Source organism: Echinops telfairi, unplaced genomic scaffold (genome assembly GCF_000313985.2).
Source record: "Echinops telfairi isolate 266 unplaced genomic scaffold, ASM31398v2 ScPeMD7_7458;HRSCAF=8496, whole genome shotgun sequence".
Classification (NCBI taxonomy): Eukaryota; Metazoa; Chordata; class Mammalia; order Afrosoricida; family Tenrecidae; genus Echinops; species Echinops telfairi.
Window position 1 is genome coordinate 51082089 of NW_022111358.1, and position 21566 is coordinate 51103654.

The window sequence follows — 21566 nt, forward strand, 5'->3', positions numbered from 1 at the left end:
TTGGGTTAATGGATTAATGTTGGACTTGTGGGCTTGGGCAGCATTGGGTTGGGATGTTTTCATGATGCGCACTTTCTTTACATAAAACTCTCTTATACATGAGTTGCTGTGGATTTGTTTCTCCAAAGTACCCAGACTAATACAGATGGCAACCAGTCATTTTTGGTACTGTGGCTGGGTAATTCTTCTATCTGTCTTTTTCTTTTTTAAAACTTGGCATTGTTAATTGAGTGAAGGTTTACAGAGCAGATCAGTTTTCCATTCAATAATTTATACACATACTCTTTCATCTCATTGCTTGCAATCCCCGTAATCCAACATTACTTTTCCCGCCCCGTTTCCTGTTTCCCTTCAGTTCCCTTTCCTAATTCTTTTGAACTTTGTCCTTGGGTAAATGCTGCCATTTTTAGTCTCAGTGGTTGATGATTCTTCGGTGTCTGTACCTGCCTAGAGCTATTGGTCTCCTGATAGATCCGTCTGTGGTTTGGCTAAATATTGAGCTGTGGGCTGACCTGAAGGGGAAGTCACAGCCAGCCTCTCAGGGGTTCCATCAGTTTGTCCAACTGGTAAACCTTGGCTTATTCATGGTGTTGAGTTTTGTTCCACATTTGTCTCCCACTCTACCCAGGACCTTCTAGGATGCTTTCCAGAGCGATTGGTGGTGGAGACAGCTGCTTATGTAATACATTAGCTCAGTGGACTAATTGTTGCGCATGTGTTCAGTTTTCTTCCATCTTCTTTTTTTCGGGCAGGGAGAGGCCAATGCCTTGGTTGGCTGCTTATGGGCTTTTTGGTTTTTTGGTTGCAAGTGTCTTTAATGTTGCACCCATGGTAAGAAACAAACAGTCTGAGACACAGCCTTGTTTTAGGGAACTAGTCCTTTCAAAGGAGAAAGTAACAGCCTCCAGGTAAGGGGACGTCCATCCGTGCACTTTCTCTAAGTCTGTATCCACCAACGGTTTGCTTTGATAACACAGTCCTGCTTGCCCTAAAAAGTAATCTGGTGCTTACAGCCAGTAGCTCATGGGCCTGCGTTTTCTCTGCAGTGTTTCGTTAGGTATAAACCTCTTCTCACTACCATTGAATTGATTGCGACTCAGTGACCCTAAGTAGAACTGCCCCTGTGAGTTTCTGACACAGTAACTCCTTACAGGAGTTGCAGGCCTTGTCTTTCTTCCTCAGGGCAGCTGATGGTTTTGAACCGCTGACCTTGCCGTTAGTAACCAAATGTGAAACCACTACGTAACCGAGACTCTTGCTGCAATCTAAAAACCTTTTGTTCCTTCTCTCAAATTCCTTTCCTTGTGAATTTATAAATAACTCACCTTATTGTTCACCATATTGCTTGCATCATCTTTTATTTGCACATATTTATATCATAACTACACCTTGACCACTACACTAAGTCGTTAAGTATACATATTTTAATGGTCAGCTCCCACAAAGCCATCAGATGCTTGCACTTTTTAAATGTGAACAAATGGTCTGGTTTTAAGAATTTATATATAAATTGATGAGCTCGTTCACACTTATTGTAAAGGGGATATGAAATTTTGCTGCTGTACACCCCTGTCTCATCTTTAGAAGCCACCCCCTTCCCAGAGCTACCAGGCCGGAGACAGACCCAGCACCAGGTCAAGGGGAGGCAGAGCTGGTGGACTGACCTCCAATACGAGGGTTTTAGACTCTGGTCTGACCACTCCCGAAGACCGTCTTGACCGTCCACAGCAGGGCTGGGGAGCCCTTTTTTCTGCTCAGGGCCACTTGGTTATTTATATCATTCTGGAGCCATACAAACTTACCAACTTAGAAATTAGCTTGCTGTTTTTGGTCAAACATGTAATTAACGTAGCCCTAATGTGCTAGCTGGACTTGCTTCTCTTTGGTCAAGCGGGTGATGTCAGCTTAATAGTGATTTTTCAGACATCATTTGGCCCCAGGCCTGTTGCTCCCCACTCCTCTACAGCCTCTGCACCCACCTCTGTGGGGCTCCCACAGGCACACCAAAAGTCGAGTCTTCAGTCCGCGCCTCTGCGCTGGCCGCTTCAGAAACAGGATGCTCCTGAGTTTTTAAGTCCCCAGTCACTCCTCACCAAAATAGGATGTGGAACATTGTCTTGTGAACTATATGATGCTTGTTGACCATGGGGTCCTCTGACACTGTGGTCCTGAGCCAGTGGTCCAGGCCAGTGGTTCATACCCTCATTATGCTTTATGTCTAAGAAGTTTTCATAACTCTCACACCCCACATCCCCCTACTCCCCTACCCTGTTCCACCATCTTCTCTTGTGTGTCCTTTACCATCTACCATTTTGCCTATAGAATCCTGCAGAGACTCCCTAGTTCTTTTTCTTTACGCTTGATAAATGTGGGAGGTGTTCTTTCTTTTTAATTTTTAACTCCAGGTCTTTGCACATTTCATTTTTATAATACTTTGTCTTGTTGAGCTGCTCTTTGAAATCTTCCGTTCAGCAAGTCTACTTCATTTCTTCCATCCGGCTTAGCTACTCTGGGGTTAAGAACAAGTTTCGGAGGCTCTCTGACGCTCATTTTGGTCTTTTTTGTTGTTTCGATGGCCCTTTGCTTTCTGCCTGTATCATAGCCCTGCTCGTACCCCACAGCATCTGACCGGCAATCGTTACTATTCAATGCGTTCAATCTCCTTTTTCCCCTCCAATCTCTTCTTAAGATAGTGTATGAATTCAGGTGAGGCATAGAAGGGGCTTGAAGAGTTTGTGTTGTCGTCTTTTAATTCCATTTTCCTGTGAACTTTTTGAAGCCCATTTGTACTCCAGTCGTACTTTGGCTCTCTTGGGCTTACTTTCACCGGCTTGACCTGGAGAAGGAGTCCGGGGCGGTCTGGTTGGCATTGGGCCCTTGCTCGCCTTGTTGTGGCTGCTGGTGTTGAGCTTCTCTCCACACTTGTCCGTTTGCTTCCTTTGTATCTTGGCTGGGGAGGTAAAGTCACCACACATAGTGTTGAAGAAGGTCTCTCTAATGAATAATTGGTTGGTCTTGCAAATTCCTGCCGTGTCCTCCAGTGCTGCTTCTGTCACCGAGGCCACGTGATCCAGTCATCGAGCCTCCTTTGTTTCTGACTTTTGTGTTCAATCACTAGTAATGATCAATGCATGTATACAGAATGCATGTTTGGTAAATTTCAGACTGCTGAAGCTGGTAAAAATCTTCCATTTCTTCATCTTTGACCGTAGTGTTTGGTGGGTAAATCTGAATAATGTGTGTACTAGCTGCTTTTCCTTACATGCATCTGGATATTATCCTATCACTGGCAGATAGTGTCAGGCTTAAGAATAGATCTGGAAATGTCCCTTTTGACAGTGACCCTGCTCCTTTTTAGCCGGTCATTCCCAGCATCTTAAACGGCGGCTGTCCAGGTCACAGTGGCAAAATGCAGTCCTGTCCAGCTCCCTGGTGCTGGATGTAGATCCAGGGGCGTTCCATTTAATTTTGGACAACTTCCCGTTTCCTAAGACTCGTCCTTTGCTACAGCCTGCGCTTTGGTCACGCATGGATGTCACCGTTGTCGCTTCACATTTCGAGTTGTGCCTCGCCAGCAAGGGAAGGTCCTTGCAAGCAGCGCTGTGTCCGGGGCATTAAGGTCTATTTGGGGAGGCAGCTCTTCCCTCGTCGTATTTCGGCCTTCTAGCCCAAGGGGGACATTGTTTGGTGCTCTGCCAGACAGTGTTCATAAGATTTTCACTGGCTGCTTGTTTGAGAAGCCCACCAGGGTAGGTTTTCCTTCCTACTCTGGACACTGCTGAAACCTGCTCACCCTGGTGGTCCTGCTGGTATTTGAAATACTGGTGGCATTGTGTCTAGCACCAAAGCAGCACGCGAACCACCGTGGTTCAGTCACTGACAGTGCAGGATTATACAGGTCCTTCCTGTCTGTTGGTCACTTCTGAGCCTGCTGAAGGCTCTTAAGGGCTGCGAGTGTCCCTCCTGAGCCCTTTGCTCTCCCTCTGTCTCTCGTCACTCACATGCTGTGTAGGTCACTCATTTGCCCAAGTGCTGGGCTGACTCTTGGTTGTTAGGCTGTTCACTGTGATTACCTTGACTTTGAGTGGTGCTGGGTTCATATATGGGTGGACGTGATGGGTGTCAGCTCAGAAGCCTGGATCTGGTAACTCCCACAGCCCCATTGTAAAGATTCTGAGATTCACTGTCTCATTCCACCCCCAACCCCGCTTTTTTGTTGGCTGCGGCAGCAGCAGCAGCACAGTGAGAAAGAGGAGGGTCCATGGCAGGGCCTGTGTTTGCCCAGCATGGGGAACAGCGTCCTGCAGCAGTGACACCCCAGCCTGTGGAAGGTGAACACAGACCTGCTCAGGGAGATGGCGGCTCCAGATGGAAGTGGGGCGGGAAGTGGTGGATGCCGCACAGATGAACTGGAAGCAGAAGAGGCCCCTTGGGATGAGCTGCGAGATTGCGGTGTGTTTGAACACCGTATCTTCCTTACCCCCTTACCTGTGACCCTGCTCATGAGCCTCATTTACGTGTATGTCCTGTCGTCACTGCCTCACCAGGCAGTCCCCGACTGTCCGCACAACCCTGGGGCTGTCGGGACTGATGGTCAGGCCAGCACTGGGGTGTGGGCTAGATTTGTTTCTCCACTTCAGCCGCGACAATGGCAGGACCCGCGTGTCCAGCAGAGGCGGCACCGGGTATGGGCTGGAAGTTGAGAGTCCTGTATTTGTTCCGCAGTCCTGGCTCTGAGGGCGTCCTCGGGCCGACAGCCGCCCTGGACTCCTGGGTACTTGCGGTGGGCTTTCTTGTCCCAGAGCAGACTTGGGACGGGCTTTGAGGTGTCCTCCAAGGGTGACTCCGCTGTGGTCATGAGCAAAGGAGTTTCTGACAAGTGATTTGTTTCAGACTTGATACAGTCTGAGGGGGGGTTGGTCCTGTGGAGAGGGGCAGTCACACTGGCCTAGAGGGACAGTACTGGGGGTCAGTGACCACCTGGAGGTCGTCATCATTTGTTGTGCACGTGTTGTTTTTTTAAACAAAGTTTTATTACAGAAAAGTTGTCACATAGTTGAGTATTTCTCTTTGTACACAATTATTCTTCCACAGAAAGGCTGCTTAACTTCTCATCTCATGATGGCAAGCACTAAAATCCTGATTTTAACAGAATATTAGTAAAAATGCCTCAGTGATTTCAGTTGAAAGCAGTACATTGGTAATGGCTCTCACACCCAGTATCAGGAATGTACAAATGTCTTTTTTTTTTTTTAGAGTTAAATGATATAATTTAAATAAGAAACACAACACTAAAAATGTTTTTAACAACTACAGTATGGCCCATACCTTGAGACTGATGAGGATCTGGATCTGTGGACACGGATGTGGAGAGGAGGTGTGGAGAGAGAGTCATTGTTTGGAAGAAGGATTCCCTTCCAAAAAATCAACTGGTAGCCGCTTTTTAGGATTTTTTTTTTTTCCCTTCGTTGCCTTTTTACTAGGACCTGGCTGGCTTTCTCTTAAAAAAAAACACAAACTCTAATGTGGTCAGCTGTTGGTGTTTCCTTAATTGTTTTCTAAAAGGGTTTACTAAATTATCAACAATACCGATAACACAGTTCCTTATCATGATTATTTTTTTAAAAATTTAAAAACTCTTTCTTAGGATCCATGCTTTTTATCTAAAAAGAGTAAAAAAAAAAAAAACTAAAAATTTATAGCAAAACATATTGATCACAGCTGCAAACGGTTTAAATAACGTGTACTAACAACGCCAACTAACCGCCGAGTGACCGAAACACAGCTGCGTTTGTTTGCAAAGATCACGCGCGTCAGGTTGGATTCCGATGTCTGGTTCGAGCTCCAGTGCAAACTGTTCTCGACACTTGGCATCCACGTTGGATCAGGTGGAGCATGGATGCTGTGGAGCACAGGGGTTCTGCTGTAGCTGCCGATGCGCGGCCGCCATTCTCCGGGCAGCTTGTCCTGGAGGTATCAGTTAGGGTCCTTCCTCTCATCCTCACCTTCTGGATTGTAAACCTTGAGACTGATGAGGATCTGGATCTGTGGACACGGATGTGGAGAGGAGGTGTGGAGAGAGAGTCATTGTTTGGAATCAAAAAATCAACTGGTAGCTGCTCCTCAGGAGTTTTTCCCTTTGTCGTTTTTTCACTAGGATCTGGCTGGCTTTCTCTGGATAGGGAATTTTCCCATAGGTAACAATTTCATACAGGAGATTTCCAAAGGACCAGACATCAGACTTAATAGTGAAACATCCAAAGTTGATGGCTTCGGGAGCTGTCCATTTAATAGGGAACTTAGCACATTTTAGCCCATTGTTGCAGCCACTGTGTCAATCCATCTTGTTGAGGGTCTTACTATTTCTCACTGCCCCCTACCATACCAAGCATTACGTCCTTTTCCAGGGACTGTGTCACCTGTAAGATGCCGAGCAAGAGAAAGCCAGCCTGCCCCTTTAATTCATCCCAAATGTCTTTTTATTGAGAAGTACAAAACAAATGATCTATAGGCATGGGCATGACAACAGTAAACCATTCGACATTGTCAACTGAAACCAGTAACTGATGGTGATAGGGATTTTCTCAAAACAACAACCAGCCTTTTCTTCCTTTCTTCTGAACTGACTTGTGTGAAGGTCTGGGTGGGGAACACCGCCTGGAGCTTCCTTGTCGCAGTTCATCAGGAAATGGCAGGTGTGCGTGTGTTTTCCTGTTCATTCACTTGAAATGGTCTGCGGCCTGTGCCCGGCCCTGCGCCCGCGAAGGCAGCAGGAAATCTTTTACCTGGAGGGTCCAGCTGTGGATGACCCTGCCGTCTCCAGGGTCACATTCGGAGGTCTTCCCACAAGCACATGCCAGCAGGTTCTGTTTTGCCTTCTTGGTACTTCAGAATCCCTTTCTCCCTCTGCTTTTTGGGAATGCTACACGAGTAAACTCGGACATGCTGTCAGGATGGTATTTAGAAGGAAAACGCTGTGGTTTTGGCCCTTAAGCGGCGGGTGAATTGATTGAGGGCAGGCATTTGGTTCCACCAGGGGGCAGTAGGTGGGGATTCCCCCCCCCCCACTGAAGGGACAGAGCCTTCCTCCTCAGGGTGCCCTCGGCCTGGCCACAGCCCTGAGAGGTGCAGGTGGGAACTGGAATGGCTGGGCTGAGGAGCGGGGGAGACTTGTGTTGTGCTCTGGTAATTGTCTGCTGTGGACTATCTCACCTGCTCGGGACTGTGACGACAGGTACTGCCTCCGCTCTGCCAAAAGCAGTGGCATTAATGGACTCGCCCAGCAGGCCAGTCCTGGAGACCCTCCTGGGGAGGACACTTCCAGGTGAGGTGGGTCCCTGGGAGCAGCCGATGTGGCCAGAGCAGTGGACTCACCAAGCCAGACACACTGGAATGTCTACTGATGGGAATGCTTCAGAGCTTGGCTTGCTGCAGCTTTGGGTCTGCAGAGGGCAGGCTGGGACCTGTGCCAGCGTGAGACAGGAGCTCCCTGAGGGAAATGCACATGCACACTCCCAGATGGCCGGCCTGGTCTGGCTGTGGAGCTTGCCCCTCTGACTCTCTGGCCTCCCCACCCATGCTGGCCACCACAAACTGCTGCCTAGTATTCACCAGCCGTCAGGTCCAGCCTGGCTTTGGGCTGCTGGAGCAGATGCCCTCTCGCCATTAGTCTTCTCAGAAGGTACCAGTCCTGCAGCCGTTGAGTCCACATCCTATGTATCCCTGAGCCTCGGTGTGGGCAGGCTGCTGGCCTGGGCACTAACATCAGGTGTGAGCCCTGTCAGCACAGGCACTGCCAGGATGTGACCCAAGGGTTCCAGCCTGGGCCTGGTCAATAGGCTGCCCCTGAGGCCCAGCACAAGCTGTTTGCTGGTGGCTGCAAAGGGCAGGCCTCTCTCCGGGTGGGAGTGTGGCAGCGAGAGTGAGCTTGTGTCTCTTGTCTGCCCCTGGAGGAAGCCCCAGCTGCTCTCACTGCGTTTAAAAGAACCATTGCCATGAATATGACAGATGACCCAATCCTCATGATCCCTGGCTTGGTTGGTTTCTCACTCTGGCAGCAGAATGGCTGTGTCGATGACAATATTACTATCTGTAAAATTCTGCTGTGGGGGTTGGCTCTGTCCATTTTCCACCTCTGTGACTTGCTGGGGGCAAGAGTGGGCATGTGGGGTCACCCCAAGGTCCTGCAGGCCAGGGAGCCCCCTGCTGCCTGAGGTCCTCAGCCAATTAAACGGACTAGAGACTGACTGGTGGGTGGGTCCCACATGACCAGCCTTGGACAACACCTCCCCTTGTGGTGAGGGGTCTGCCAAGAGCAAGAACCGGCTTCCTGTGAACTCAGAGTGGGAACGACACAATCTGGGCCCAGGCCACACAAGTGCTGCTTCGCCCTGCTGAGCATCAGGGAGGGAGGGAGGGAGTGTGTGTGTGTGTGTGTGTGTGTGTAGGGGGACCTCAGATGAGGCAGGAACATCAGCCCGTCTCCTGGCACTTGTTGACTTGGGAGAAAGGGGAAGGCATTTTAAAGGTAAAAGAATGGATTTTTTTTCCTTAAATAAGAATCACCCACTGATTGTGCATTGCCAGTGTGTTTGTGTATGTGTTTTAACAGGAGTGTTTTAAAAATGTGCTGCAAAGAGTGGGGAGGGGGAATTTAAAGGGGAGCTGATATCAAGGAGTTCTAGAAGAAAGAAAATGGTTTGAAACTGATTGTGGTAGTAATTGTGCAATACTGCTTGATGTGATTGAACTGTAGAATGTCATGATACTGTATCTGTAAGAGCTCCCAATAAAGTGATTAATAAATAAATATATTTTTTAAATCTGCAAGACCTGCAGCAGGTTGTGCATTGAATCTTGAACTCGCTGCCATTGACTCGATTTCGCCTCACAGAGACCCCACAGGACAGAGTAAAACGGATACCCCAAGCCCCGGTTCTCCAAGGCTGTCAGTCTTTAAGTAGACTGCTTCATCTTTCTGGCTGGTGGGTTTGAACCGCTGATCTTGTGGTCAGCAGCTCAATGCGTAGTCCACTCCACCCCCAGGGCTTCTGTGACTTTTAAGGCACTTAGGGTCCCTTCACATGTCTAAATGCTGTCTTCAGTCCTAATGGAGTGAGGGAGGCAGGAGACGGGCCACTGTGGAGCATTGCCCCTGCATCCTGTGCGACATTCCTCCTGCAACCTGCAGGCATGCTCACGTGGCTTCCCTCTGCAGGTGCACGTTCCGGTTCCCCAGCACCAACATCAAGATCACGTTCACCGCCTTGGCCAGCGAGCGCAGGGAGAAGCCAGAAGCGCCTGCATCCCCTGTGAAGCCAGTGCAGCCGCAGATCTCGCCGCTGACCATCAACATTCCAGACTCCATGGCCCACCTCATCAGCCCCCTGCCTTCCCCCACGGGCACCATCAGGTAGGCCGGCTGCTGCTGCTGGGCTGGTGGCCGTGGAGGGGGAAGAAATACAAATACTTAGACAGGTTTATTTCACACAGTGGAATTGGCTCACACAGTTGTGTTAACTCCCAAATCTGTGAGTCAGGCAGCAAGTGGGAGGCTTCGCCCAGCTCATGTGGTTGCAGGGACTGATGAACTCAAAATCTATAGATCAGACAGAAAGCTGTTGGCTTAGGTCCCAAAAACCCATGGTCAGAGATCGATAAGTTCGATGCAGTATCCAGAGATGGAAAGTTTTGTCAGAGCCAATAATGGATGCAAAACAAACCACTTTCAACAGAGGCTGCTCATGTTAGATCACAAAATAGTGGATGATTACATGTATCTGCCAAAACTATCATAGCCTAGCCAAGGTGACACAGAACCTTAAACATCACATGATGGGACATATCGATCCAGCTTTAGTTAGTTATTTGTAAGTGGAGATACAGTTGTCCCAGCAAAAAATATTGAATAGACTATTTTTACCCCTTTGAATGAACCAAGCACTCTTGTCAAAAACTCAGTTGACCAAAAATGAACGGGTTTATTTCTGGACTCTTAATTCTATTCCATTGCCCAAGTGCAGTGTGGATTTAAGGGCCAGAGGAGGGTGGTGCTCGTTTAAAGTCGGTGAGTTTTTCATTTGATTTGGAGTTTTCTTTTCCTCTTTCAAAGGCAACCCTTTATTCTAGCGTACAGATTTTAGGGTGGGTGACATAACCCTCTAGGTGCATGAGAGAGCCTGACGGGTCAAATATGCTGCTTCTGGCAGTTCATACTGACAGGCCCCTGAGCCTCCCCATCTCCTCTCTGCCTAAGCCCTGGGTGCAGGGAGGGGCCGCACCCAGCACCCTGTGGGGGCAGCACAGAATCTGAGGCTTTTTTGGGGGGAGGTGGAAGATTCTTTGTGGCCACACCTCCCACTTTTGGTTAGCAGCCAAGTGCTTAATCCACTATGTCAGCAGAATCTCTTCTTCAGTTTGGAACAGTTCTTCAGTATTGACCTTGACTTTCAAGACTTTGAGATGGTTGAAAATAAAATTTCCAGGTATGTTGAAGAATGCTTTTTTTTTTTTAGGCGAAAGTAAGCTTTTATGAGTGAAAGTGAGGTGTTTTGATAGTACGTTCTCACAGACAAGAATGGCCATCTCCGGAAAGCATGGAAACACACGGAGAGATAGGGAAGGCGGAAAGGGATGTGGAGCCAGAAAGAAAGAATGGATTTTCATCTACACCTGAAAGCAGCCATCTAGTTAGCAGTCCAGCTGGGAGCTCTCTTGACTTCTATCGCAGACACCACGGGGGTGGCTTTAACAAGACCCTGTGTTCTCCCAGCTCAGGGGGCTGGAGAGAGCTGCGTGGTGGGGCCCCCACCAGCCTGGCTTCAGCTCACGACAAGCCAGCACCCAGTGGAAGCGAGGCTCTGAGCTCCAGTTCTGGGACTCCGTATAATCCAGGCTTGCTCGGGGCCATACCCGAGCCACCCAGGGACCGGGCACCCTCTGGAAGCAGGGCCTCAGTGCTGCCCACAAGATCGCCCTCCACGGGCCAGGAGCTCAGACTCCGTGTGAAGTCGCAGGAGGGGTGTGTGTCCGGGGGTTCCTGAGGAGGGTGTTGGGGTGTCACAGGTGGGAGCCCTCACCTTCCATGGGAAACGGTGTTTGATCCCCGTCTGCACTTCACACACGGCCGAGACTTCCGTCAGGGAGGCTTGCTGGGCGCTGGGGTGCTGCAGGTTCAGGCGAGCTTCCAGATAGAGGGCCTGGCCTTCTTCCGAAAGCCAGCCCGTGAGAACTGGATCACAGCCATCTGACTCACAAGCAGTTCTGTTGTGCATAGGGTTGCCTCCAGTCTGGGGGAAGGGGACTGGGGTACGGGGACACAGGGGATGGTCAGGTATCACGGTTGGCAGCTAATAATGAGACCACACTGCTCTTAGACTCAGAGGTGGGACCAACCCACTTCTCTCAAGCAGGCCTTGTGCTGCCCAGGCCACGCAAGGGACTGCTGGGGACGGGCTCACCCTGCTTGCTTGGAACTGTCACAAGGTGGAAAGGCAGAGTAGGACAACTTGGGCCTGGGGGAGATAGGAGGGAGAGCCTGCAGCCTCTAACTGCACTTTCGGGGTGCACAGCCTCTCTCCTCACTCACCCAAGTGGAGCACAACCCTCCAGGGTGGGCCCTTCAGAGTCTCTGCAGGGGGTCCCGTAGGCATGCTGGACCAGGCCCAGCTGAGCTGCAGACAGGAGGGACATGGCTGAAGGTGTCCACGTGGGATGGTGTGGACTGGATATGGAGGGCTGTCCTGCCCTCGCCCCTCTGTGGAGAAGAGTTTGTTCTACACATGCGTGGTGGCCCTTGGAAGCAGGTACCTGCTGGGGCATCTCAGCTCTGAGGAAACTCATGAGAGCCCCTCTGTCGCCAAGAAAGGCCAGAGCACTCTAGAATGTAATGTCGTTATTCCTCCCGGAACCAGCCCAATACAGACCAGCTGTCCAGGTGTCCCTGTAACAGAGTAACAGGAATGCCTCTTTCTTGTCTCCTGCAGCGCTGCAAACTCCTGCCCATCCAGCCCTCGTGGGGCAGGGTCTTCAGGGTACAAGGTGGGCCGTGTGATACCATCTGACCTCAGTTTAATGGCTGACAACGCACAGCCAGAAAACGAGAAGGAAGCCTCAGGCGGAGACAGCCCAAAGGTAAGGTCCTGCAGCCTGACTCGGGGCCACACAGTCTGCCCCTGAGTTCATGCCTACTTGCCCAAGTGTCCTGGCTGCTGGACGTGCTCTGAGATTCCCCAGCGCAGGTGTGGAGTAGCCAAGGCGTTGAGGGGTGTCCATAGCGGCCTTGCCTCTGCCCCAGTAGACCACAGCTGCGGCTGCTCGCCATGTCTCCCACGCCGGGGCTGCACCGTCTTCTCTCTGATAGTCAGTCCGTGCAATGAGTCTGTTTGCACTCTTTGGCCCAGTAAGCCCTACCCTTATAGAACTTAGTCTACAGGAAGTAGGCAAAAATATAAACACGAGTTTGTATAAATCAAAATGTAAAAGATCTTCAATGGCCCATAAGAAAATTACTGTAATACGGTAGATATCGCAGTGCGAGAATGTGATGCGTGATGTTTACAGCTAAGGAGCAACTCTTCATCCAGGGCCGAGTAGTAGGATGGCCCACCCCGACAGCACAGCCTAGCAGGGCCTTCCCTGGCCTGGGCAAGCTCTGTGTCAGCTACGGGAGCAGGCCACGCTCACTCGGACCGTCTGATTCATTCTCTGGTGGTCGCTTAATAAATCTTTGAAGTGAGCCATCAACATCAAAGATGTCTGAGTGTGGTTGCCTGGCTGGGAGATGGTGGCCATTGACACAGAGGTCTCCTGGGTGCCAGGTGGCTGCACCTTCCTGCACAGAGAGAAGCAGCACCCTTCCTCCTGGTGCCTCCATACCAGCCTGCGTGGATCTCGGGCTCTGATTGGTTGGAAGTGTCGCATACACAGGACGGTCTGGCGCACACTCTGTTGTCATCGACTTTTCTCACTGTCACGGGCGTAGTTTCCACAAGTCCACAAGCAGGGTCCCCCCTCCCTGGTGGGCTGGGGGAACAAGAGTGGATGGAAGCCTGGGCTGCCGCACACTGCAGGTGGGGGACACCCTGCCTGCACACAGAGCTGTATCCCAGTTTTCTTGTTGCCGTTCTCTGGACTGTTCTCATTTCCTCCAAACTCCTCCAATCAAGTAGTATTTTTATAACGTGTAAAACGAACTTCAGGGCCAAGTTTAAAATGCTGTGGAGACAGTTTGGAGGACTGAGAGGTCACCATGGAGTGGTGACAGGCTGCTCACCATGTGTCGCCCCTTCTTCCCTCACAGGGTGACTCAAAGCCGCCTTACTCCTATGCACAGTTAATAGTCCAGGCGATTACACTGGCTCCTGACAAGCAGCTCACGCTCAACGGCATTTACACCCACATCACGAAAAACTACCCCTACTACAGGACAGCGGACAAGGGCTGGCAGGTATGCCGATGCGGTCTCCCGGACACGCCCTCCGGCTCCGGCTCTTACCGATGGCGGTCAGGAGCAGGCGGAATCAGGCGTCTGTTGTGTCCATTCAGATAAGAGGGAAAAGTTGAGTGTGGGGCCTGCTGCCGGTATCGCCATGGCAGGGGAGCGCTTTCCAGGCCCCCATTCCTCGGGTCTCTGGGCCGTGCACATCCACACTGGGTGCCCAGCAGCACTACCCTCACCGGCAGTGTGGGAGACATGCGCCAGCCTCTATCCACTGCTGGGATGGTGCAGGCGCCTTGTGAGGCACTGGTTCAGCGAGTAAGTGCTCCTGGGAATGGTCTTTGAGGTGGCCAGGTAAGGGGTGGGCTAGAGAGAGTACCCAGTCTGCTGCCCAATGGAGGGAGGCCCCCTCCATGTAGAAACGTGCCATCATAGCAGTCCTTTTGGGGCAGGGCCTCTGACAAGGGGACCTTTTGTAGCCTGTTGCTGCCTAGGTTCCTGTTTCCGTGACTTGCTACCATTCCCTGATTTGGGGGCAGGCTTTCTGAGGACTCCGCCCTGGGACCTTTCCTGGCCCTGGTCCCTGGGACTGAGGGGCGGCTCGGGGAGGCTGAGGGCCTCTGTGACTAAGTGTGTTTTTATGAAAGCCCCTCTTTGCTATCCGGAGCTGGCGGGGCCACTCTTGGGACCACTTTCAGTAGCTTGGGGACCAACAGGCTCAGTTTCTCTGTCCTCGTAACACTTGGTGACTGAACAGCCTCTGCTGGTGGCCGCTGCGCCTGTGCAGAATGACTAGTCTCCGTGTGGGCCCTCTGGTCCCTGCCCTTCTGGCTCAGCGTGGGCGTGCTGTGTCCTCAGAGCCAGACCCTTTGCCTGAAGGAAAGCAAGAGGCCAAGGCTGCTCTCTCTGCTAGCGGGGCTGCTCGGGGCTGCACAGCACAGCAGCCTGCCGTGCAGGTGGCCCTTCTGTGCCGTGGCTGCAGTCGGCGCCCCTCGGGGTTTTCATAGCGGGGAGACTCCCAGAGTAAGATGGGGGTGCTAGAGGGCCTGTTTGCAAAGACTGGCTCTTTCCTTTGGTTGTACTTTTCTGACGATCTTATAATGACAGTTGTCCCCAGTGCAGACTGGAGGGACTTGCTGGAGGTTGTGGAAAGTTTGTAAAGACTGGCTTGGATTTCCCTGTGGAGAGTTGGGCTGCCCTGTACCCCACTTGAGTAGCATTAGGAGAGCCTGTCGGACTCCTCAGAGGGGCAATGATGTCTGCCCTCTGGATGCGTGTGTGAGCAGTAGGAAGCGCACACAGCAAAGTCTCACAGCGCTGGAGACTGGGGCCTGCTCCGGGAGGCAGTGGCGCTGGTGAGCTGTCGGCGGGAGGGGCTCCGTGCAGACGGGTGCTCATTATGCCACGTTCCTTGAGGGCACGTGAAGACCTGAGACCTGCTTCTCTGAGTCTTAGGATCAGAGTCCTCCTGGCACCAGATACAACCTGGTAAAGGCACGCTCTTCCTGGACGTCTGTGTTAGCAGGGCTTTGAGCTGCCTCAGAAACAGTTTCTTCCTCCAGCTAACCCCAAGGTAGCTGTGGCCTGTGGCCTCGTTAGCAAGTCAGCATGCAGAACCTGTCAGAACCTTGTGGGCTCAGAGTGAGAGCAGCCGCCAGTGGCTCCAGCCAAGGACGACTGGGCAAAAAAGAAGTACTGTCTGTCTGATCCAGTTGCCCCGCCCACCCCTGGTTCCCCTCAGTCCGTGTAGCCACGCCCGTGTGGGTGCAGGGTCCCAACAGGACAGTGAGGAGGAGGGTAACTGCCATCTCTACTGTCGGCATGCTCAGTGTCGCTGCCTAGATTTGCCTTCTGCTTCCAGTCCTGGGAGTTTCCTCCTGCTCCCTGCCTAACAAGTGTCAGGGCAGTGGCCGCACCTTCTCTGCCCTCACCTTCGATGGGGGCCAGTCAAGGTCCCATGCTCTGTCCTGAAGAAATGGGTGAAAAGGTTTGTGTGGTTGTCAGCCACACCCTATGAGAAAAAGCGAGTACGTGTTTGTAAAAACATCTTTTGTAAACCGTTTCCCAAGTCGTCCTAGGCATGACCACACCTGCCCTTCGATCCCTGGCGTCCGCAGGAGGGAGGAAGGGTTTGTTGGTGGCTGTCATGTGCCTTCCCCACTGGGCTGCCCTGGGCAATGTAGACCTCCAGGTGTGCCCACGGGCCTGTGAGCCAATCACAGGAGTGCGGAGTCAGCTGTGGGGAACCCAGCACCTTTACTTAGAATTGCGGCCACCTGCATGCAGGTGGTTGGTTGTGGGTATGGCTGCCTGAGGTGCTGGCGTCCGCCGACCCAAGGCTGCCCTGAGGGCCGCAACGGGAGGCTGGAGGCCTGAGGAGTGCAGGAATGGGGGCCGAGTGTCAGCAGAGCTTCTCTACAAGTGAGGGCCACGTGAACAACCCCGTGGGATGAGCCACCCGAGGCCACTGCCCGTGCTCACTGCAGCTGCCCACTACATCCTGAGCTGATGGAGTGTTTCTTGGGGGCGGGCAGGCCTGTGGGTGGGGACAGACAGCACCGCCCAGGGGCCCCCCTGCCATTTCACTGCCTGTGCTGTGTGTGTATCAAGCTGCCTTTCCCTCACGGGGCGGCCTGCCCAGGAGAAGACTGTGCTGCTGGGGCTGGAGCCTCCGGTCTGCTGCTGCTGTGCCGAGCGCCCTGTTTCTCAGCAGAGAAAGATAGGACTTCGATGTATGTTTTCATGTTTCATAGAATTCCATTCGCCACAATCTCTCTCTGAATCGTTATTTCATCAAAGTCCCGCGCTCCCAGGAAGAACCAGGCAAAGGCTCCTTCTGGAGGATAGACCCCGCCTCGGAGAGCAAACTGATAGAGCAGGCTTTCAGGAAGAGGCGCCCTCGGGGCGTGCCGTGCTTCAGAACCCCTCTGGGGCCGCTCTCTTCTAGGTAAGGACAGAGGACCGCCCTTAGAGACCTGCATGGTCAGTACTCTGCCTTCCACGTACTGCTTGTGTTCCCTTTTGAAAGCAAAGGAATGTGGGTGCATTCATAGTCACGAGGGGAGTGTGGGCCCCTGGGGTCTGGCATGTCGCCCGCTGGTCAGAGCTTGCTTCAGGGCCTCCAGGACCACAGCATGTCACCTACCAAGGCTGTGCAGGGACAGGCCATGATCCCCCTTGTCCGAGAGCAGCTTTTCTTTGTGGAGTATCGGCTTGCTCAATGGTGTTCGGCTGATAGGTTGCCTTGCCACCTCCCAAGGTGCTTTCTTTGTAAACCAACCGCAGTGCCAGTGGTCAGCCTCCCGACAGGTGTAGATGCTGTGCAGCAGCTCTTCGCCGAATGCCAGCCCCACCAGCCTGTCACAGACTCTCAGAGCCTCCAGACGTGCCAGGCACGCCCCCTCTGATGGCCTCTCGGCAGGCGGCCAAGGTTTGTTTCCCAGACAGCTTGCACTGGCTGCTCTTTCTCGTCTTCTCTCAGAAGTGCCCCGGCCTCTCCCAACCATGCGGGAGTGCTGTCGGCTCACTCTAGCGGTGCCCAGACCCCCGAGAGCCTGTCCCGGGAAGGATCCCCGGCCCCCTTGGAACCTGAAGCTGGAGCCGCCCAGCCCAAGCTCGCTGTCATCCAAGAGGCACGGTTCGCCCAGAGTGCACCAGGTGAGGCACCTTGAGACCTCAGGGAGAGCACGCCTTCGAGTGATTCCAGAAAAGACACACTTGGATGCTGTGTACCCAGCTGGGATGGGTTCATATACTTGCCAAACTCAGGGACCATCTGGACACTGGCTCACTCGGAAGAACGCATGTCCCCAGTGCTGTACTGAATGCCAGGAGGTGAGGAGAAGCCCCCATGGTTCACAGAACTTCCTGGCTCAGTGAGAGCGAGAGGGCCCTGTCAGTACATGGGGTCCCAGGGTGCCTGGCCCTGGGCAGCACAGAAGCAAACACCAGGAGAGGGAGCTGTGGGACACGGTACAGGGCAGGCTGCCCGTCAGATTGCTTACCTGAAAGGTGGGGTCTGCTCAGAGACACCGTGAAGGAAAGACCTGGCACTTCTGAAACTGAGCCACTGTGAGTCCAAGATGCAGCTTCTCCCGTGGTCCCGGTGTCACAGTCGCTGGGTGGCACCTAGTTCTTCTCTAAAGGTCTACCTTTCTCTCTCTCTCTCTCCCGTCAGCACTCAGTGATATCTGTGCCTGTACCCTAACAGTGACATCTCTCCCTGCAGGCTCCCCTTTGTCTAGTCAGCCTGTTCTGATCACTGTGCAGAGGCAGCTGCCACCAACGATTAAACCTGTCACCTACACGGTGGCTACCCCTGTGACTACAGCGACCCCCCAGCAGCCTGTTGTGCAGACGGTCCACGTGGTTCACCAGATTGCTGCAGGGGCAGTCACCGGTATGACCGGGTTAGCACCAGCAAACACTTATGCAGTGGCCGGCCCCACCGTGGTCACCCAGGCAGCCGTGGTGACCCCTCCCAAGCTGGAGCCGCAGGAGAATGGAGACCACAGGGAAGTACAAGGTAAGGCCGAGCTGCCCTGTCTCCTGGTCATTTCTGGATGGGTTCCTCTCTTCCCCCATCACCTCTGGATGCCCCTCCCGCTTCTTGTTCCCTGGCTCACCATCAGCCCTCTCAGACTCACCTCTCTCCCCTCTTGCCAGTGAAAGTGGAGCCTCTCCCTGCCATTGGCCACCCCCCAATGGGCACTGCTGGCCGGGTCATCCAGACGTCGCCCCCCACCCCTGTCCAGACGGTGACCATCGTACAGCAGGCCCCGCTAGGCCAACACCAGCTCCCAATCAAAACCGTCACTCAGAACGGGACTCACGTGGTACCAGTCGCCACTGCCGCCCACGGACAGGTGAACAGCGGTAAGAGTCCCTGGCCCAGCTATGTCCCAGATGTGAGTGATGGGAGCAAGGACCCCAGCAGCTGTGGTCCAACAAAGACGTGCTCCGTGTCCACATCTAGCGGCTGCCACTACATGTGTTGTCTGAGGAGGTGCTAACATTTCCTAGTCGTGGGCTTGGGCCCAGGTGATACTGCACCGTTCCCAAGAAGTGGAGAGGGCAGCAGCTCTCGCGAATTCCCACTTGAGGTATCCTGGGGCCTGGCCGGTGGACCTGGGCCACCGTATTGGGGGTGAGCTGCCAGGTGCACCCTGCAAGAGGGCGAGTGACAGTGAAGTTGTGTGCTGGAGACTGGCTGCTGGGAGCTTGATTTTAGCTCAGGCCAGGAGGGTGTGGTACACAGGCCACCCAACCTGCAGCCCTGGGAGTAGCGGGGAGGGCTGGAGAGGCCTGCGGGGCTGGACTTGTGCTGACAGTGGCGACCATCAGTGCGGCTCTCAGCCGCACAGGCCGTGGGACCTGCTCCCCCATGCTGCCCAGCTGCTGCCCTCACAGGGGCTCAGTTCTGCCTGGCCACGTCTTTGGTTGTCGCGAGTAGTCTCCTCCTCAGTCACGGTGGCCGTGAAGCCCTCGACAAACGTGCTGGCAAGGTCTCAACACACCTGCCCACACATAGAATTAGCTAGTTTTGTTACTGAGCGAAAAACCAGAAAGCGCTCCTGCATGAGGGAGAGGAAAGGTGCATTCTGGCTTTGCGGGGGATGGGAGGGAGGAGGGTCAGGGGCCTCACAATCCTGGGCACAAGATTGCCCAGGTGGAGCTGGGCGTGACTCAGAGTGAGACCCGTAACTGCTGCCTATCCTGGGCCTGGCCGCCTCGTGGCGAAAGGCCTGAGCAGCCAGCACGGGGATGGACATCACAGCAGCAGAGTCGGTTCCTGATTTGCCTCCATTGCTGCTAACGCTGACCCCCCCTCCCTCCCCCTCAAGCGTGCTGGCACCTTTTGTGTTACTATAACCAAGAAACTCTGAACTCATGGCTATCGAGTCCATGCTGACTTAGAGTGACCCCACAGGACAGGGTAGCACTGCCCCTGTGGGTTTCCAAGACTGTCACTCTTCACGGGAGCGGAAAGCCCCGTCTTTCTCTCTTGGAGTACCCTGTGCTTTTGAACCATTGACCCTGTGGTTAGCTGTCCAACATAGCCCACAACGCCCGAGGTCCTGTGTTATTTGAAGTTCTCCTGCTAGCAGCGGTGGGTGCCCGCAGCTTCTGGTTCTTCAGCTGTACCAGCCACACAGGAGAAGCTGTGGGCTCTGGGCTCAGACGGGCCTGAGCCGTGGTTCTGACTCTCTGTCTCTTTGCAGCCGCCGCCAGCCCCTTACACATGTTGGCCACCCACGCGTCGGCATCCGCCTCCCTGCCCACAAAGCGCCAAAACGGCGAGTCACCAGAGCAGCCCGAGCTGAAGCGGATCAAGACGGAGGCTGGGGAGAGCATCGTCATTGCCGTGAGCGTGGATGCGCCGCCTGCAGCTGCCCGGGAGAAGGGCGTCCAGAACTAGGCACGCTCCTTCACCACTCGCCACTGTGGTGCCAGAGGGAGGCGTGGCACCATCCCCACGCAGCGTAAAGGGCCCTGCGGTTAGACTTCACCTCTCAGCACTGAAAACGCAAACCCAGGCGGCCTTAAGACTCTTTGTTAAAACAGAGACTACACTTGAAAAAAAAAAAAAAAAAGCCACACACAGCAAAACCTTGATCCAGAGGCCATGGTCTCCTTCCCTGCCGAGCCTTGCTGGTCACCCTGCTCAGCCTGTCAGGCCTCACTCCAGAACGATGGGACCTTCCGTGTTCCTGAAATGGGACAGAGGCGGGGCTGCCCACCCGCTACCCCACGAGAGCCACCTTGGTGGGCACTGGCTGACAGTATTTTGTGGAATTAGAACCTTTTGAGTGGAACTTTCTTTCTTTACAAAACAACGGGGTCATTGGCATTTCAAATCACTCCATTGCTACTCTGGAAATTTTTGAATCCACCCCCCACCTCCCCCCAACTTTTCACGTGACCCTCGGGGAGAAGAAAGCACGGCTTCCGTTGTGTGCGCTCAGCCTGTGGGTTGATGTCCTCCTGTCTGTCCTGTCAGAGCTCAGGGGACACGACGCTGCAGATGGTCCGTGTCAGAGCTGCTGCCTGGGGCACCGCCCCTCCTGGGCTGCATGTGAGGAGGAGCCGAGGGCAGGGTCCCGAGCCGCCGCACTTAGCTGTTTCTTTCTTGCTACTTCTGTCGTCGTTTCTGTGTTGACTTTGCCCCTGCCGTACTTCTCTACGCTGAGTCAAACGGATCTGAAGAGTATTGTATTATGTTTCCAACCACAGAACTGCTACCGTTCCATTTGGAAAAAAGATTGAATCTTTTGTCACATGCCCTTTCAAACAAGATCAAAGATCTCTTTAATGACGCCGTCGACATTGTAAGTGTCACCGCCTCGCTCCAGAGCCATCGGACACCTTGCCCCTGTTCCCTGTGGCTGGGGACAGCTGTGCAGCGTGTGGAGCCGTGGCGGCAGGTCTCGGGCTCACAGCTGGAAGCCCTGCTCTGTCGAGCGGCACTGGCCCAGCCCCGAGGCCGACTTGAAGACAAGCGCTGGGAGGGCAGCAGGGTGAAGGGGAGACGCGCAGGCCTGTCCTGTCCTGAGCTCAGCTCGCGCCCAGGACAAGTCTCTCACTCCCAGAGGGTACCGGGCAGGCGGAGCAGCTGTGCACTCAGAGGGCTTTGGCCTTTTTTAGTGTCATCATCATAACATTATTTATTTAAATGTAGTTATTTTGGTATTTAATTTTTTTTTAAGAGAGTGGAAAAAAAAAACAGACCCTGTATTTTCCTGATGGAATGAAACAGCTCAAAATGGTATATTTAGGTGATTTAAGAACATTTATTGATTTACCTAAAGACCAAATATGATAAATCTGTTCCCAGTGTTGTGTGTCGATCCACAATGTCCCTGCAGATGTGCATCTTAAAGGGGGTGCAGCCCTACTACACACCCCAGATCTGTCACTGGGCCACAGCAATGAGGAGAGCCGCCGAGCCGCCGCGTGCCCAGAGGGAGGGCCCGCAGAGCCGGAGTGTGGAGTGCGGAGCTCCAGTGTCTTGTTCCTGAGGTTGCAGGGGAGGGAGCTGCTTGGATTTCTCCGGGTCCTGTGTGGAGTTGGCGCCCTCGAAAGCCAGCACAGGAGTGACCTGTGCTCGTGCCCCCAGGAAATTTGGCAG

General features: G+C 53.3%; 1 protein-coding gene across 1 annotated transcript; it reads left to right on the top strand.

Annotated features, from left to right (window-relative positions):
* Positions 1–9110: 9110 nt before the first annotated feature.
* On the top strand, positions 9111–21261 carry FOXK2 (forkhead box K2; the record flags this gene model as incomplete). The annotated part of the gene is made up of 8 exons (XM_030888206.2): positions 9111–9412; positions 11985–12132; positions 13301–13447; positions 16192–16385; positions 16920–17095; positions 17667–17963; positions 18104–18313; positions 19660–21261. Coding segments are annotated over 8 exons (1671 nt in total), but the record flags the coding sequence as incomplete, so codon positions are not given.
* Between the last annotated feature and the right edge of the window lie 305 nt (positions 21262–21566).